Raw genomic sequence first — 15,391 nt, forward strand, 5'->3', positions numbered from 1 at the left:
TGCAGCAATTTGAAACTAAAAAGAAACTAACAAGTATTCAGCTTGTAATTATTTGTTGTGAAATAAGTGAGGGGGAAAAAAAAAAATAGAGCAAAGTTTACAGAAGCCTTCAACATGTCTTCAACATGTCCTGGAGAGGAACTGGGCATGTTAACAGTTACTGCCAAGTTATCTACCTTACTGATTTCAGATGTGTCATGAAGCAACCCTTTAAAAACAGCAGGGGCTTCCAGGCATGTCCTCCCTCACAGGTGGGAATGGGGGCTTTAAAGCTCAAATAGAAAACAGCATCTAGAGGCTCACAGTTCCCTTTCCACAGGAAGCACGGGTTCTTCCATATTTTAGGGTCCACAGCAGAAGTTTAATTCCTGTGCTGTTTTGACCCAGTGTTCTTGTCACCCACAGCTTCATTTTGTGCTCATTCCTCACTTTGAAAGGATCACAACCTTCAGGTTCACACTGCTTTTGGGTAACCATAGAGTAACAACAGTGAAACAGAAAATCATAGCTACTTTATGGGCTTTACCATTAATCTTGCACACATGCTATCCAGCAGGCAAGGAATACATGGTAAAGAATACAGATGATCTTTAAGAAAAATAAGTCACTCTTAGTTGATGCTCTATAGTGCATTAACATCCCCTTCCAGCCTTCTCTGGCTCTTTTAACTACTATCTATTAAATGACAAAGAGGCAAGTTAGCCTGTTCCTAGTTTAGTATGAGAAACATGGTCTTGTGGGCATGTTGTTAAGCAGAGTAACTCAAATTCGGATTTGTTTTCAGCACGACAGAGGAAAAGATTGAACAGCAGAGATGCACTGCAGCAAGAACTTTAACAACTGATAACATTTAGTTTCACATTTGAGACTGCCACCCTTCCTCTGATGCACCTGAGCATTAGGATGACTTGTAGGCTTCCCTGTTGCACTGCTACCTGCTGCAGTAGCCCTGCTCAGCCATGCTCCTGGCTTCCTGCTGCAGTAACTCCGCACAGTGCTGCTTGTTTAATCTCTCCTCCTCCTCCTCCTCCCTCTGACGTTCCTGCTCCTCTTGTTCTTTTAAGTGCAGTTCTGTCAGCTGAGCAGAGACAAGATGAGGGCTGTTACAGCCAGGTCACAGAGATGCAGGCCAGGCCAGAACACACAGGTGGTTGGAGGCAGTACCACAGTAAGGTTTCTAGCACACTGAACAGACACACTAGCTCAGCCAACAGGTTACAGAACAAAGCCAGCAGTTGTGCAGACACTTGAACAGAAACAGCCAGGGAGGCTGGTGGTGCACTTGGGACCAGAAACATCCCTAAACCTGTGCTAGTATTCTGCAACAGCATTTTCAACACTCAGCTATCTCTCTGAAAAGCACGCTATACCTGAGCTTCCAAATCCTGTCTGTGAGCTATCTTCCGCTCCTTCTCTTGCTCTCTCTCTTGCCTTGTCAGTTCTTTTGCCTCCTCAAGTTCTTTAATCAGTTGCTCTCGAAGCTTTATAGACTCTTCTTGGGCCTGTCTGTTTAACTCCATCTTCTCCTGGATCTGGCGCTGCCTGCCTGCAAGGACCTGCGTGAAATGAGAGGATTAAGAGAGAAGATAAGGAAGAGGCCAGACATAGAAGCAAACAGTTATCAGAATATATCAGAACAGAAAGACTCAAGTACAGAAGGCTGTGACCCTCTGGGGGTTGGAAGGTCACAGCTGGAACAACAGCTTTGTCGGACCAAGAGACACCTCATTAAAAGAAGTCATCACCTCATTCATCAGGCGATCTCTGGCCATCTTCTCCTTTGCCCATTGCTCTTCCTTCTTCTCCCACATTTTTCTAGCTTCTTCTCTGAAGGTGAAAGAAAGATTCCTTTCTGAGGTTACTCCTTACTTAAATAAACAGGCACATTTCTACAACAGCAAGGCCAACCAGGCACCTCTTTCTAATGTCCACCTCTAGATGTTCGCCTATTTAACAAACAGTAATGAGCTCTGCCAAACAGAGAAGAACATTCAGCACGCACGTTCCCTTTTGACGATGTACAACAGAGCTGCATACGCACCTAAAAATAACCTGTAGCTCTGCCTCCCTCTGCTTTTCTAACTGGAGCTGCTCCTCAATGACACTTCTCATCCAGGCAGCGTCTGCAACAGCTCGCTCTCGTCTTTCAGACTTGCGGCGCTGATCCTCTTCTTCTTCCTTGAGGAGGGCTAATAAGATTTGTCTGTCTGTTTCCTTGAGGGGGAAAAAAAAAATACTAAAGATTAACAACCATCCAGCGGGCTTCCAGCCTGTGTACTTTAGTGCTCTGTACAAATCATTGGTGACATAGTGTCAAGGGTGTGCTCAGAAAGACACTCTGACTGCCTGCTTCTCTCTGATCTTTTCACTCCAGCCCTGCTCATCAGCCAGAAGAGGCTTCCTAACTGCTTATCTGGAGGCACTGGAGGCAGACACATACATGAAACACAACAAGTTCCTTCAGCAGGCAGTATCTGTAGTGTACAAATCAGAAGGTATTTTCCTCTTACCAGCTCCTCCTGTATCTGCTGGGCTCGTTTCTTTAACTGGGCATCCCATTGATGCATCAAAAAGCGACTGAAGGAGGAAAACAAAACAAATTCAGACCGTCTCTAAAGCCCTATTTTATTGTATACCAGCATTCCAGAACATACATTTACGACAATGAAATATACAGAGGCAACAGAGATGCCTGCTACCTCTAACATGAGCAAGAAGTAGCAATGGCACCAATGCATTTATGCTCATTGCTGTTCTGGCACTGCCAACAAAAAAAGCAAGCATTTGCTGCCCACCCCTGCTATCTAAAACCTCTCCTCTTGCTGCAAGTACTATCATGGTCACAGGAAGAGATCCTACCCACCACTGCTTAGAGCTACATTGGTCCCATACCCAAGCTCAGTCTTCTTCCGGCGTTCTTCCATTTGCTTTCTTTCATGTTCTAAGTTTTCCAGCTCCCACTGCTGCTTTAATAAATCCTCTTGCTCTTTCTTCAGCTTTGCTGCCTAATGTTTTTCCAAAGGAGAAACAAACAATAACCAAGTGAGTACTTCAGAGAGCCAAGACATCCCAATGAGCCTCAGTACCAGCTCGTACCACACTCTGTTCCTTCGCAAGCAATCAAAATCCTAATCATGGTAGATACTCCACACCATTTGCGTCCTACTGGCTCACAGCATAAGAGAGGTGAGGAGCTTCAGCCGAAAAAGCCTTCCACTGCAACCTCTCACACCCCAGTGTTTCTACACCCGGTGCAGCACAGAAATGTTACCTCTGCCTCCCGTAACTTCAGCTCTTCTATCTGTTGAAGCAGCATCTCTGCTTGCTTCTTGTTTTCCAGAAGACGTTTCTCTTCCTCTTGTCTTATTCTTTCCAGAGCTTCCCTTTGTGCCGTTTCATACTCATTTTCACAAAGCTTTCTCTCTTCTCGTTCCGTTGCTTGTTGCTTATTGAGCCAAAACAAAGCATTGCATTTAAGGTTAGACTAAACTCAAAGGAACGGCTCGTGGTTCGGTAGATGCTCAAATCAGCTTCCTGGAAGCTGACGTGTATTGAAGAACACGGGATAAGATGTGCTAGGGAAGAAAAGGAGGACTAAATAGAACTACAGATCTGCTCAGCAGAAAGCATTGGATTTTCTAGGAGACGAGAGAACAACAAACAGGCAGCTCCCATTGCTCCCGCACCCCAGTCCCGGCAGTACAGGAAGGCCAGCTGCTTGCAGCCCACACGTTCCATACCTGCTGCTTTTGCTTCAGCTGCTCACCCCAGGACTGCACCACGTTCTTCTTGCATAGCTCTGACTCCACCTGCACAGAGAAGCAGCGCTGCAGTCAGTACCTTCCTATTGCCGGCAGGCACCTCCCCACAGGTAGAACACGCACCTCCCGGAGCTCAGCGCTGTTCTGCTTCCATCGCTCACGCAGCAGCTGCTCGGCGACCTGAGTGCAGACAGCGCAGTCGGTACATGCAGCCTCGCACCGCCCGGCGCAGCACCGTCCCCCCTCCGCTCACCTGCTTCCTCCGCTGCTCGCGGTTGGCCCGCAGCTCAGCGCAGCGCTCCCGCATCGCTCCGTGCTCCTCCATCGCTCCGTGCTCCTCCATCCCTCCGTGCTCGGTCCCCCTCCCCGCCCGCATCTCGTCCTGCAGCTGGTCCCGCTCAGCTCCCAGCAGCTCCCTCAGTCTCTCCCTGCGCTGCCGCATCCACTCCTCCGCCTCCCGCTGCCCCAACCTCGAGCTGCCCGCCGTGCGCGGCGCGATCCACCGGGCCTGGGCGGAGCAGCAGAAGGCGGCGAGGGCGAACGAGCGGCTGTACGTCTCCCATTGCAGCCGGTTCCGCTCCTCCTGCTCCCGCCGCCGCTCCAAAGCCCGGCCGAGCACCCCCCGCCACTGCGCCATGACCCGCCCTTATAGGCCGCGACGGCCGCCGCGCGTCGCCATGGCAACGGGTACGGGAACCGCCGAGGGACAAAAAGGGTCGCGGTGACGCTTCGCGGAACGGAGCGGCCGCTCGGGGAGGGCTGAGGGCCGCAACACCCGAGCCGCCGTCAGCGCCGCACGGCTTTAAGTATTGATGGAGCCGTGAATATTTCACGAGGGGGAGGTTCGTGTTTCCTCGGCCCCGAGCGCGGCGGGGCGCGGGCTGCGAGCCCACGGGGTCAGGTACCGCCCCACCGCCGCCATCAGCACCGCCTACTCCGAGAGACAAGTCCCGCCCTCTCGTTCCGATTGGCCGTCTGGTCGGTGGGTTGTGCGCCGCCATTGGTTGGCTTCAGGGAGAGGGGCGTGGCGCGGCGCGGCGCGCTGCCGGGTCGGTGCCGGGTCGGTGCGGGCCGGGCATGGCGCTGCTGCTGGAGCACGAGTTCCGGCCGCTGCCGGCAGACAAACAGATCGAGACGCTGCCCTTCCTGGAGGCCGTGGCGCACCTGCCGCCCTTCTTCGGTAAGAGCGGGGCGAGGGGCTGCGGCACCTGCTGGACCGGTACCGGACCGCACCGGGACGCTGCCACCCGCGGGCACCGAGCGCTTAGCAAACCCCGCGCGGTCCGGTCCCGGGATCCCATCCTGGGGTCCCACACCCCCCCCCCCAGCTCCCACCCCCGCTCCGGTCCCGGTCCGCACCCCCCCGGTCCCGCCCCCCGGTCCCGCCCCATGGAGGGACGCTGCCCGGCGGCACCGGAGTTGCGTCAGGGCCGGGCGTGGCGCCTCGTCCGACCCGCCGAGCGGCAGCGTTGGGAAACGGCCCGACTTTATCCCGGGGGCGTCCCGGGATGGAACGGAGCCGAACGGGGCCGAGCGTCCGCTGCGCACAATGCGCCATTCATTGTACGGGGACGGCCGGGCACGGGGCGAACCCCGCGCGGTGCCACGCTGACCCCATGTCCCCGCAGACTGCCTGGGGACACCCATCGTGTACTCACCCGTCAAAGCAGACCTGGCCGGGAACATCAAGGTACGAGGTGTGGGGGGGGGTCCCCATCCCATGCACGGCACTGCGGGACCAGGGGGGGGCTCAGCCGTGGGTGCCCACCCTGACCCCACAGCTCTGCGCCCTTGTAGAAAATCCGGGCTGTTTATGACTCCAACCCCACCAAGTTCAAAACGCTGCAGAACATCCTGGAGGTGGAGAAGGAAATGCACGGCGCTGCCTGGCCCAAGACCGGAGCCACGCTGGCGCTGATGTGGCTGAAGAGGTGATTGATTGGGTTTTTATATCAGCCCCTGATGTGGGGTTGGGGGTTGTGTAGGGCTCATGGTCAGAGTGCCACCCCACAGCGGGTTCTGAGGCTCGGGGTCACAGTAGCAGCCTCCTTTTCTTGGCAGGGGCCTGAAGTTCATGCTGGTGCTGCTGCAGAGCATCTCCGATGGCGAGCGGGATGAGGAGCACCCCAACCTCATCCGTGTCAATGCCATGAAAGCCTATGAGATCGCCCTCAAGAAGTACCACGGCTGGATGCTGCAGAAGCTTTTCATGGTGAGAGCTGGGGGGGGGGTGACTTGTTTTGAGGAGCTTTTCATGGGGTCGTAGGACCATTAAGGTTGGGAAGGACCTCCGAGATGACCCATCCCCACCATGCCATCTCTAAGGAGACATTGCTGGGGACCTGCTGCTGATGGGGTCACCTCGCTGTGGGGTGGGCAGTGGGACCTGGGGGGTCTCGTTGGCTTTTGGGCATCCCCACAGGCAAGGCTGAGCTCTGCTCTCACCCCATCATCCCACAGGGCTCGGTCTACGCGTTGCCCTACAAGTCGGACCTGCTGAAGGCTTTGGAGAAAGGCAGAGAGGTGAAGGAGGAGGAGAGCATTGAGAAGATCCACCAGTTCCTCGCGAGGGTGACTCCCATCCTGGATGCCATCTATGAGATGTACACCCGGATGAACGCCGAGCTGAGCTACAAAGCTTAATGGGGGTCAACACAACAAGCGGGGCTGCTCCGCTCCTCGAACCCCATCCTGCTGTGGATCTGCGACCGACCGGCCTTTTTCTAACAAGAATCATTAATTTTTCTATCGAGATTATAGCAATAAACCAGTTGTACCCTGGGGGCACCTGGGGATTTCCAAAGCTTTTATACCACAGAGGAAAAAATCCACGTTCCTCAGCAGCTGTTGCAGGGAATGACGTTGGATGGGTGGCCGCATCCTGATGGTGCTGCTGGGCTTTGGGGCTGCCCCACTCCTGGCCGTGCCGTGGGTCTCACGCAGCTCCGGGCATTCAAAGCCTCTCTGACCCCACAGCAGAGGAACGGAGGATCCCAAGCGATGACTTTCCCGGTGCCTCCAACCCTTTCAGCGCCGCGGATGGGAGCGATGCCGGGATGTTCCGAGCGCTGTTTGCCGGATGCCTTAAGGAGCCTTTCGCCAGCGGGAAGCTGAACTCAATAAATCTCACCTTAACCTGGAGCGCAGTGCGGGGACCGGGGCGGGGGATGCGCCGGGGGCGGCCCTGGGGCGGGGAGCGGGGCGGGACGGGACGGGTACGGGGATGGGCCCCGCGGCGGCGGCGGAGCTGCGGGAGCTGCGCGGGACGGGCGGCGGGACGGGTATGGGGATGGGGGCGGCGGGAGGGGGACGGGATGGGGGTGGGCGCGGGAGGGCAGCGGGCAGCGGGCAGGGATTCGGGCTGCAGGCAGCGACTTGGGCTGCGGGGGCTCCGGGGGTCGCGGGCAGCCGGAAAATCGTATCCACAGCCCCAGGGTGAGTGTGGACACAGCGGGGGCTGTTGGCTTTGGGAAAGTGCTGGGGCTCGTTGGGGTGGGCGCTGGGTTCCCCCCCTTCCCTCTTGCCGGATTTCACTTCGTGCCTTTATGTGGCACTGCCCGGTAATGAGGCAGCAAAGACGCTGCCCACCCCAGTGTGACCCGCAGGTCCCGGTGCCACCATTGCCGTAGCTCCGGGGTGGGCAGGGGGCTTCCATCAGGCTCCAAAGGGCTGTGGGAGCGCAGCGGGGCCGTGCCGTGCCGAGCCAGCCATTGACTCATTCCCTCCGTGGGGTGAGGAAGTCTGAAAACCAACAAACCCAAATAACTGAAAGAGCCAAAGTCAACCCGATTGACAGCACCTCTCCTGGCAGCGGCCGTGCCGTGGGAGTGCCCCTTTCGGGGCCCGACATTTCCCGACGCTTCCTCCCCCACCTGCTCTGCCCCATTGACCCCTATGGGCACATTCCTGCGTGGGGCCGCAGCTGACGTGCCGTGGGATGGGATGCATGACTTCTCTTTGTGCCCCTATGGGTTAAACCCGATGCAAACCGGTTCGAACCTCCAGGAAGAGGCAGGAGGCTGATTTCCATTTGCTGCTGCCCGGGTGGTTCCCCCATAGCGTGGTGTCCCCTCTGCTGGGGTCAAACACAGCGGGCTCTGCTCCTACATCCCCACGGGCACTGCCAATGGGGAATCCCCCATCTCGGGGCTGCAGGACGTGGGGCTGCAGAATATAGGGCTGCAATGTATCGCCCTGCTCAGACCCACCCTGTGCATTCCCCTCCCTGCAGTGCTGGCAGCCCCTGGGTTTGGCAGCCTGGGCTATATTTGGGCTGTGCCCTCTATGCTGTTCTTCCAAAGCCGTGCTTTGCTGTGGTTTGGGCTGGGATTTGAAGCACAGCAGAGAGACTCTGGGTGCTCCGTGATCTGTGCATTCCCTGTCTGCTAGCGGGAACGCTCAGAGAATAAGGCTCGTGTTTGCCTGGGGTCGGGTGGGTGAGATATGGGGGTTTGGCAGGTGCTCGTGGAATTTCATGCAGGAAAGGCAGCTAGAAGGAGATGCTGCACCTCCTTGGGCTGCACAGCCCATTGCCCGTGGTCCGCTGTGGTTTGTCATACAGAGCTGCAGCAAATGATACGTTTCCCCATGTGCTTTTTCTGTCTCTGAACCCCGCAGGGCTGAGGGCTGAGCGCGTTGCTGGGAGGCAGTGCTGGGGCTGAGCACTTCGGGACCTCACGGTGTGTTTTGGTGGGGAGTTGGGCTTGGGGGGGGGGGAGGAGCTCAGGGGTTCCCATTGAAATCCATCATTTCTTACCCAAATCCACAATTCCTTATCAAAATCCGTTTCTTATTAAAAATACGTGTCTATATACCCGTGCTTTCACATTGAAATTCACCATTCTATGTTGAAATGCACTATATATGCTGCTTGCCTCCCAGCCGGGCTGTATCCCTGTGCTGTGCCAGCTGAGTGGGCTGGGGGGCACCAAATGATGGCAGAGTCAGGGTGTAACCCTGCTCTCACTATGGGGTACGGCCATAGGGTGCTCATAGGATGGGGAGGGTGCTGGGGAGTGACTCCAGGTTCCCTTTGCTCTCAAAGAGGAGTATGGCAGACCCCGAAGACCCCCGTGATGCTGGGGACGTGCCGGGGGATGATTCCTTCCCACTCTCCTCACTGGCCAACCTGTTTGAAGTGGAGGACAGCCCATCTCCTGCTGAACCATCCCGAGGTCCCCCCGGTGCTGGGGATGGAAAGCAAAACCTCCGGATGAAATTCCACGGGGCGTTTCGGAAAGGCCCCTCGAAACCCATGGAGCTGCTGGAGTCCACCATCTACGAGTCATCAGTGGTCCCCGCACCCAAGAAAGCCCCCATGGATTCCCTCTTCGACTACGGCACCTACAGGCAGCACCCCAGCGAGAACAAGCGCTGGCGCAGGAGGGTCGTGGAGTGAGTATGGGGGCACACGGGGCCACCAGTGCCCATGGGGTGCAGTGCTTTGTGTATGGGGTGGGATGGGGACGGCCCCCCCAGGGCTCTCTGAGTGGTCTCAGGAGTGCTGTGGGTACGGAGATTGGGGTGCCACGCACACTGTGCCGTGGGGCTGCGGCCCCGCAGTGCCATGGGGTTAGGATGCGCACCCCCCCCCTTCGCCCCTCTCCGCCTCCTCCCTTCCCTGCGCCGTGAAAGACGGCTCTGTGCCGTGGCCGCTCCCTCCGGTGCGGGCGTCTGGCTGCCCTGGCATGAAAGGGCTTTTCAGGAGGGCCTCCGCCCTGGGTCTGCGTCAGGAAACCGGAGCCGGGGGGGGCCGCCCGCAGCCGGGCGCACAATGCCCGTCTGTGCCCGACACCTGGGGGGACCCCGTTGGCACTGCATGGCTGTGGGCTGCGAGTGGGGCTGAGGGCTGCACCCCATCCCTGGTGCTCCACAAAATGCTGCAGCATCTTTTCCCTTGGGTGCCACTGGGATCGTCACTGCATGACTGCTCTGTGTGATGAGCCAGGGCTGGGATTTTGGGGCACTCTAGATGGGTGCACCGGAGGGAAACTGAGGCACGGATTAAGGAATCAACCCCAGTGCACGGCTGTGCTGTTCTGTTGCAGGAAGCCAGTGACTGGCACCAAGGGGCCGGCTCCCAACCCACCGCCCGTTCTCAAGGTGTTCAACAGACCCATCCTCTTTGACATTGTCTCCCGGGGGTCCCCAGACGGCCTGGAGGGTCTCCTCTCCTTCCTGCTCACCCACAAGAAGCGTCTGACAGATGAGGAGTTCCGAGGTGAGCTCCTGCAGTGGGCTGCCCCGTGACCCTGCTGTACCACGACCACAGAGGGCCACCAGCAACCTCATGTCCCCACAGGGACAGAGATGCACAGCCCCAGTGGCGGCACCCAGGAGGCACCGGGTGTTTGTTGGGTTGGGGTCTCAACACCTTCCATTCCTAGAGCCCTCGACGGGGAAGACATGCCTACCCAAGGCGCTGCTCAACCTGAGTGCAGGCCGGAATGACACCATCCCCATCCTCCTGGACATCGCCGAGAAGACGGGAAACATGAGGGAGTTCATCAACTCACCCTTCCGTGATGTCTACTACCGAGGTAGGGGGACATGTGGGGACCCTGGGGAGGTGGGGGGCCACGGGGAGGTAGGGGATCGTGGGGAGGTTTGAGGACAAAAGTAGTAGGGATTTGGGAAGGATAGAGGACCCAGCAAAGCTTGGGAATGGTGTGGGGATGCAAAGCCTTTGGGAGGCTCAGGAACCAAACTGGGGGTCAGCATGGAATTCTAGGGGTCTTCAACTTGGGTTGTGATGGGAAGCAAGGTGACAGGGCTGCAATGCAGGTCAGACAGCGCTGCACATCGCCATTGAGCGCCGCTGCAAGCACTACGTGGAGCTGCTGGTGGAGAAGGGTGCTGATGTGCACGCCCAGGCCCGTGGTCGCTTCTTCCAGCCCAAGGATGAGGGCGGCTACTTCTACTTTGGTGAGCAGAGGGGACTGACGGCACCGCAGCCGCATCCTCAGGGCTGTCCCCAATCGTGTGCTGTCCCCGCAGGAGAGCTGCCCCTCTCACTGGCTGCCTGCACCAACCAGCCCCACATCGTGCACTATCTGACGGAGAATGGGCACAAGCAGGCAGACCTGAGGCGCCAGGACTCGCGTGGCAACACCGTGCTGCATGCTCTGGTTGCCATTGCTGACAACACCCGTGAGAACACCAAGTTTGTCACCAAGATGTACGACCTGCTCCTCATCAAGTGCGCCAAGCTCTTCCCTGACACCAACCTCGAGGCCCTGCTCAACAACGATGGCCTCTCTCCACTCATGATGGCTGCCAAGACTGGCAAGATCGGGGTATGGCAGCGCTGGGGCTGGTGGATGTGCTTTGGGAAGCTTGGCTAATTAAACCCTCTCTGCATCCCATCCTTTCCCTAATTAACCCCAGGACCTTGTCACATCCTGTCTCATAGAATCATTAAGGTTGGAAAGACCACTAAGATCACGGAATCCAACCATTATGCCGTGCCTGTGACTGCTCTAGATCATGTCACTCAGTACCACATCTATCTAACTTTTTCTTGAACACCTCCAGGGATGGTGGCTCTAACACTTCCCTGGGCAGCCTGTTCTTTCCCATCACGATGTGGGTTGGTTAAAATACACAAACTACACCAATCTGGGGATTGCTGCAGCATCCCAGCACCCAAGGATGGGTGGCAATGGGTACAACCCATGGCCATCCATCCCCATGATCCCCCATCAGATCTTCCAGCACATCATCCGCCGGGAGATTGCAGATGAGGACGTCCGGCACCTCTCACGCAAGTTCAAGGATTGGGCATATGGCCCCGTCTACTCCTCGCTCTACGACCTCTCCTCACTGGATACCTGTGGGGAGGACGTGTCCGTGTTGGAGATCCTTGTTTACAACAGCAAGATTGAGGTGAGCAGGGAACGTGGGATGGGGATACGGGGCTGGGTACCCCGCTGAGCTGCCCATGTCCCGACAGAACCGCCACGAGATGTTGGCCGTGGAGCCCATCAATGAACTGCTGCGTGACAAGTGGCGCAAGTTCGGTGCCGTCTCCTTCTACATCAGTGTGGTCTCCTACCTCTGTGCCATGATCATCTTCACCCTCATCGCCTATTATCGCCCCATGGAAGGCCCCGTGAGTGCCAGGGGACACAGGGCAGAGCGTGGGCTTGGGGTTATGCTGATGATGTGTTCTCTTCCCACAGCCACCATACCCCTACACTACGACAGTCGACTACCTGCGGCTGGCCGGGGAGATCATCACCCTCCTCACCGGCATCCTCTTCTTCTTCTCCAATGTCAGTGCCATGAGGAGTGGGTGGTGATATACTCATGTTCCCAGGCACTGGTCCCACTGCAACACCCTCCAGACACTGGAACCCAGCCCTTCTCCAACCTCTCCTCTCTTTCCAGATCAAAGATCTCTTCATGAAGAAATGCCCAGGTGTGAACTCGTTCTTCATCGATGGCTCATTCCAGCTGCTCTAGTAAGCAGGGATGCCCATGGGACCTCTTGGGGTTGGAACAACCCTCCACTTGATGGGACAATGGTTTGCAGCAGTTATCCCCTTTTGCAGCTTCATCTACTCGGTGCTGGTGATTGTCACAGCAGGGCTGTACCTGGGAGGTGTTGAGGCTTACCTGGCTGTCATGGTCTTTGCTTTGGTCCTGGGCTGGATGAACGCACTCTACTTCACGCGAGGGCTCAAGCTGACAGGGACCTACAGCATCATGATCCAGAAGGTGTGGGGGTGTTGGGATCTTCTGGTCTTCTCCAAAGTGGTTGGGTAACCCAAGTGGTCTTTTCCCCGTTGGACCGCTGCAGCCCTCAGCATGGGGCTCGCAGCCATCATCTCTGTCACTTGCAGATCCTCTTCAAAGACCTGTTCCGCTTCCTCCTGGTCTATCTGCTCTTCATGATCGGCTATGCCTCAGGTAGGGCTCCATCCCACTCTCCTCCTGCAATGGAGAAAAAGAAAGCCTGGCAGCATAGTGTTCTATCCTCGTGCGCCCCCCGCGGACTCTGTCTCTGTCCCTCCTCTCCAGCACTGGTGTCCCTCCTGAACCCGTGTCCCAGCAGTGAGTCCTGCAGTGAGGAGCACTCCAACTGCACACTGCCCACCTACCCCTCATGCCGGGACAGTCAGACCTTCAGCACCTTCCTGCTTGATCTCTTCAAGCTCACCATTGGTATGGGTGACCTGGAGATGCTGGAGAGCGCCAAGTACCCTGGCGTCTTCATCATCCTGCTTGTCACCTACATCATCCTCACCTTCGTGCTGCTCCTCAACATGCTCATCGCCCTCATGGGTGAGACTGTGGGCCAGGTGTCCAAGGAGAGCAAACACATCTGGAAGTTGCAGGTACGGCATTGGGAGCGCCAAGCTCCGTGGGGTCACCATGTCATAGAGTCACCATGCCATGGGGTCACCATGCCAAACTCTGTAGGGTAACCATGCCTTGGTGTCGCCATGCCAAGCTCCATCTGAGCAGCACCACCTTGGCGAGGGACCCTGATGCCTCCATCCCCAGGGGGCTGAAGGGTCCCTGGTGTCCCCGGCAGTGGGCCACCACCATCCTGGACATCGAGCGCTCCTTCCCTCTCTTCCTGCGGAGAGCATTCCGCTCTGGGGAGATGGTGACCGTGGGGAAGGGCACTGATGGGACCCCCGACCGCCGCTGGTGCTTCAGGTAAGAGCAGCGACCTACAGTGTCTTGATCCAGAAGGTCTGGTGAGGTTGGGGTCTTATTAAGCCTAAATAGAGTGAAATTGTTTGCACCTGAGTGGTACCACAGGTGCCAGGATGGCACAGGGACAATGGGATATAGAGCTCTGCCCTCTCCGCAGGGTGGATGAGGTGAACTGGTCCCACTGGAACCAGAACTTGGGCATCATCAGCGAGGACCCAGGGAAGAACGACACATACCAGTATTACGGCTTCTCCCACACTGTGGGGAGGCTGCGGAGAGGTGAGCAGGGTGGGGGCAGCCCTGGGCCCACAGGTGAGTATGGAGCCGTGGGCTCTGAGTGTTCCGTTTCTGCAGATCGATGGTCAACGGTGGTGCCACGCGTGGTGGAGCTCAACAAGAGCTGTCCAACGGAGGATGTGGTTGTGCCATTGGGGACCATGGGCACAGCAGAGGCACGGGAACGACGGCATGGGCATACCCCCAGCTCCCCGCTCTAGCAAGGACTCTGCCTGGCCCCACAGCACCAGTGTGTGTCTGTTCCTCAGGGATCTGTGCAGCCAATGTCCCTGCAGTGCCCATCCCATTGGGGTCCCAGTCCTGGCAATGCTGGGGGTCTCCCAGTGCCACCGCTTTGCATTCCTGCACCATTGGCTGCATTGTGCCAGCAGTTGGGTGCTGGAAGCTCCCCTGTCACCAACCACCTCGGCCAATGGCTTTTGCCCCAAGGATTATTGTGTTGGTTTTGGTTTTTATTTTGCACAAGATTTATACGACTATTTATTTCGTAATAAAGAGCAGCCACCACGGCCTCGTCTCTCATCCAGTGGGATCAGCTGGGAGAATGTCGCTGCGGGAGGGACGGGGGGAGCTACGCAGTGCGTGCTGTGCCACGCTGCAGCCTGCCTGCCCCTTGTGCGCACACCCCCCGTGCACACCCGTTGCTCGGCCCATCTCGCAGAGCACCCCGCTCCCACCGGAGGGCAGCACACTCCGCGCAATGTCGCTGCTGGGGGAGCGCACGGCTCCGGAGCACCGATTTGGAGGACACCGATGGCTGTTGGCACGGTGACGCGGTGGCACGGCAGCACAGCTCGCTGCGTAAATGATCGAGCAGAAAAGGGGACGCTCCATCTTCGAAGCTGATGGCTCGCCGTCAGCTCTAACTGTGCCGTCTCCGCTTAAATGTGATTTACATATATCTCTCGTACCGCGGTTTAAGTATTTCCCCAGGGTGAGGGAATGAAGAAGTTTCATTATCGCTACTTAGGAAGAGCTGAGCGTTCTGCTGTCGGCTCAGGCTGCATCATAAGACGAGCTGCAGGGACGATGCAGCTGAAGGCAAGCTCCATCCTTCATGCCAGGCGGTGCTGGGGAACAACGCACTTTGCTGTCCCCTCAGCTCCAGCACCATCCTGACTGCAAGGCTGGGATTTGCCAGTGCAATGGAAGTTAAACCAACTCTTCTCTCCCAATGCAGATTCTCAAGTCATAAAGGTACAGAGATGTGCACACAAGGGCTGTACGATGGTAGGGACTGTGTGTGGGGTGGGTGTCCATGTGCCTATAATATGTACTCCATAATGGCTCAGTGGCAATTGGGGACATTGTGTCCATAGTGCCGTCAGTGTGGGCACTATGGCCATAACAGTGATATCATAGGATCACCCCTGTTCTCCTTCCATTGGATGATAGCTCAAGGCTCATGTAGCAATCAGACAGACTAATGCAGTAGGAAAGACATTACAACAAAGGTGTGATGGCAGAAAGACTGACACCATAGAAAGGTGCTATTAAGGAAGAGATCTCTCACCTACATCAGAAGATTCCAGGTTCACAGAAGAAAACTTCAGCAAAAGATCATCTCCAGAAAGAGCTCCTTCCCCAGGGGCAGTCAGCCCTTCCATGAGGTCTAAGAGAGGTGCAGCCAGGATCCACCCCTTCGGATCACACACATGAATTGCCCT

General features: G+C 56.8%; 3 protein-coding genes across 3 annotated transcripts; 2 read left to right on the forward strand and 1 right to left on the reverse strand.

Annotated features, from left to right (window-relative positions):
• Positions 1-490: 490 nt before the first annotated feature.
• Positions 491-4,523, reverse strand: TCHP (trichoplein keratin filament binding). The gene is made up of 10 exons (XM_072351141.1): positions 4,015-4,523; positions 3,885-3,941; positions 3,741-3,809; positions 3,272-3,445; positions 2,893-3,005; positions 2,511-2,577; positions 2,042-2,214; positions 1,746-1,827; positions 1,371-1,556; positions 491-1,078 (listed from the first exon to the last, which is right to left on the reverse strand). The coding sequence occupies exons 1-10, from the start codon at positions 4,396-4,398 to the stop codon at positions 932-934; spliced, it is 1,452 nt and encodes a 483-aa protein (XP_072207242.1). The 5' UTR covers positions 4,399-4,523; the 3' UTR covers positions 491-931.
• Positions 4,524-4,780: 257 nt separating this feature from the next.
• GLTP (glycolipid transfer protein) lies at positions 4,781-6,542 on the forward strand. Its single transcript, XM_072351162.1, has 5 exons — positions 4,781-4,941; positions 5,390-5,451; positions 5,559-5,692; positions 5,823-5,973; positions 6,222-6,542. The coding sequence occupies exons 1-5, from the start codon at positions 4,839-4,841 to the stop codon at positions 6,402-6,404; spliced, it is 633 nt and encodes a 210-aa protein (XP_072207263.1). The 5' UTR covers positions 4,781-4,838; the 3' UTR covers positions 6,405-6,542.
• A 2,269-nt stretch (positions 6,543-8,811) lies between these two features.
• Positions 8,812-13,924, forward strand: TRPV4 (transient receptor potential cation channel subfamily V member 4). The gene is made up of 15 exons (XM_072351164.1): positions 8,812-9,155; positions 9,809-9,981; positions 10,148-10,300; positions 10,545-10,685; positions 10,758-11,056; positions 11,466-11,645; positions 11,713-11,871; positions 11,942-12,034; positions 12,150-12,223; positions 12,314-12,479; positions 12,605-12,671; positions 12,783-13,099; positions 13,300-13,427; positions 13,585-13,706; positions 13,782-13,924. The coding sequence occupies exons 1-15, from the start codon at positions 8,812-8,814 to the stop codon at positions 13,922-13,924; spliced, it is 2,559 nt and encodes an 852-aa protein (XP_072207265.1).
• The last annotated feature ends 1,467 nt before the right edge of the window (positions 13,925-15,391 follow it).

Source organism: Excalfactoria chinensis, chromosome 16 (genome assembly GCF_039878825.1).
Source record: "Excalfactoria chinensis isolate bCotChi1 chromosome 16, bCotChi1.hap2, whole genome shotgun sequence".
Lineage (NCBI taxonomy): Eukaryota > Metazoa > Chordata > Aves > Galliformes > Phasianidae > Excalfactoria > Excalfactoria chinensis.

What these genes read in the sequence shown, in the direction of transcription:
- TCHP (XM_072351141.1), bottom strand. Translation starts at nt 4,398, where the DNA reads ATGGCGCAGTGGCGGGGGGTGCTCGGCCGGGCTTTGGAGCGGCGGCGG. An exon ending in ACAGCGCTGAGCTCCGGGAG is followed by an intron (nt 3,810 to 3,884) that starts GTGCGTGTTCTA and finishes TTCTCTGTGCAG; the next exon opens with GTGGAGTCAGAGCTATGCAA. An exon ending in AGCTGAAGCAAAAGCAGCAG is followed by an intron (nt 3,446 to 3,740) that starts GTATGGAACGTG and finishes TGGCTCAATAAG; the next exon opens with CAACAAGCAACGGAACGAGA.
- GLTP (XM_072351162.1), top strand. Translation starts at nt 4,839, where the DNA reads ATGGCGCTGCTGCTGGAGCACGAGTTCCGGCCGCTGCCGGCAGACAAA. An exon ending in GCACCTGCCGCCCTTCTTCG is followed by an intron (nt 4,942 to 5,389) that starts GTAAGAGCGGGG and finishes ATGTCCCCGCAG; the next exon opens with ACTGCCTGGGGACACCCATC. An exon ending in TGCTGCAGAAGCTTTTCATG is followed by an intron (nt 5,974 to 6,221) that starts GTGAGAGCTGGG and finishes ATCATCCCACAG; the next exon opens with GGCTCGGTCTACGCGTTGCC.
- TRPV4 (XM_072351164.1), top strand. Translation starts at nt 8,812, where the DNA reads ATGGCAGACCCCGAAGACCCCCGTGATGCTGGGGACGTGCCGGGGGAT. An exon ending in CCGTGATGTCTACTACCGAG is followed by an intron (nt 10,301 to 10,544) that starts GTAGGGGGACAT and finishes GCTGCAATGCAG; the next exon opens with GTCAGACAGCGCTGCACATC. An exon ending in CATGATCGGCTATGCCTCAG is followed by an intron (nt 12,672 to 12,782) that starts GTAGGGCTCCAT and finishes CCTCCTCTCCAG; the next exon opens with CACTGGTGTCCCTCCTGAAC.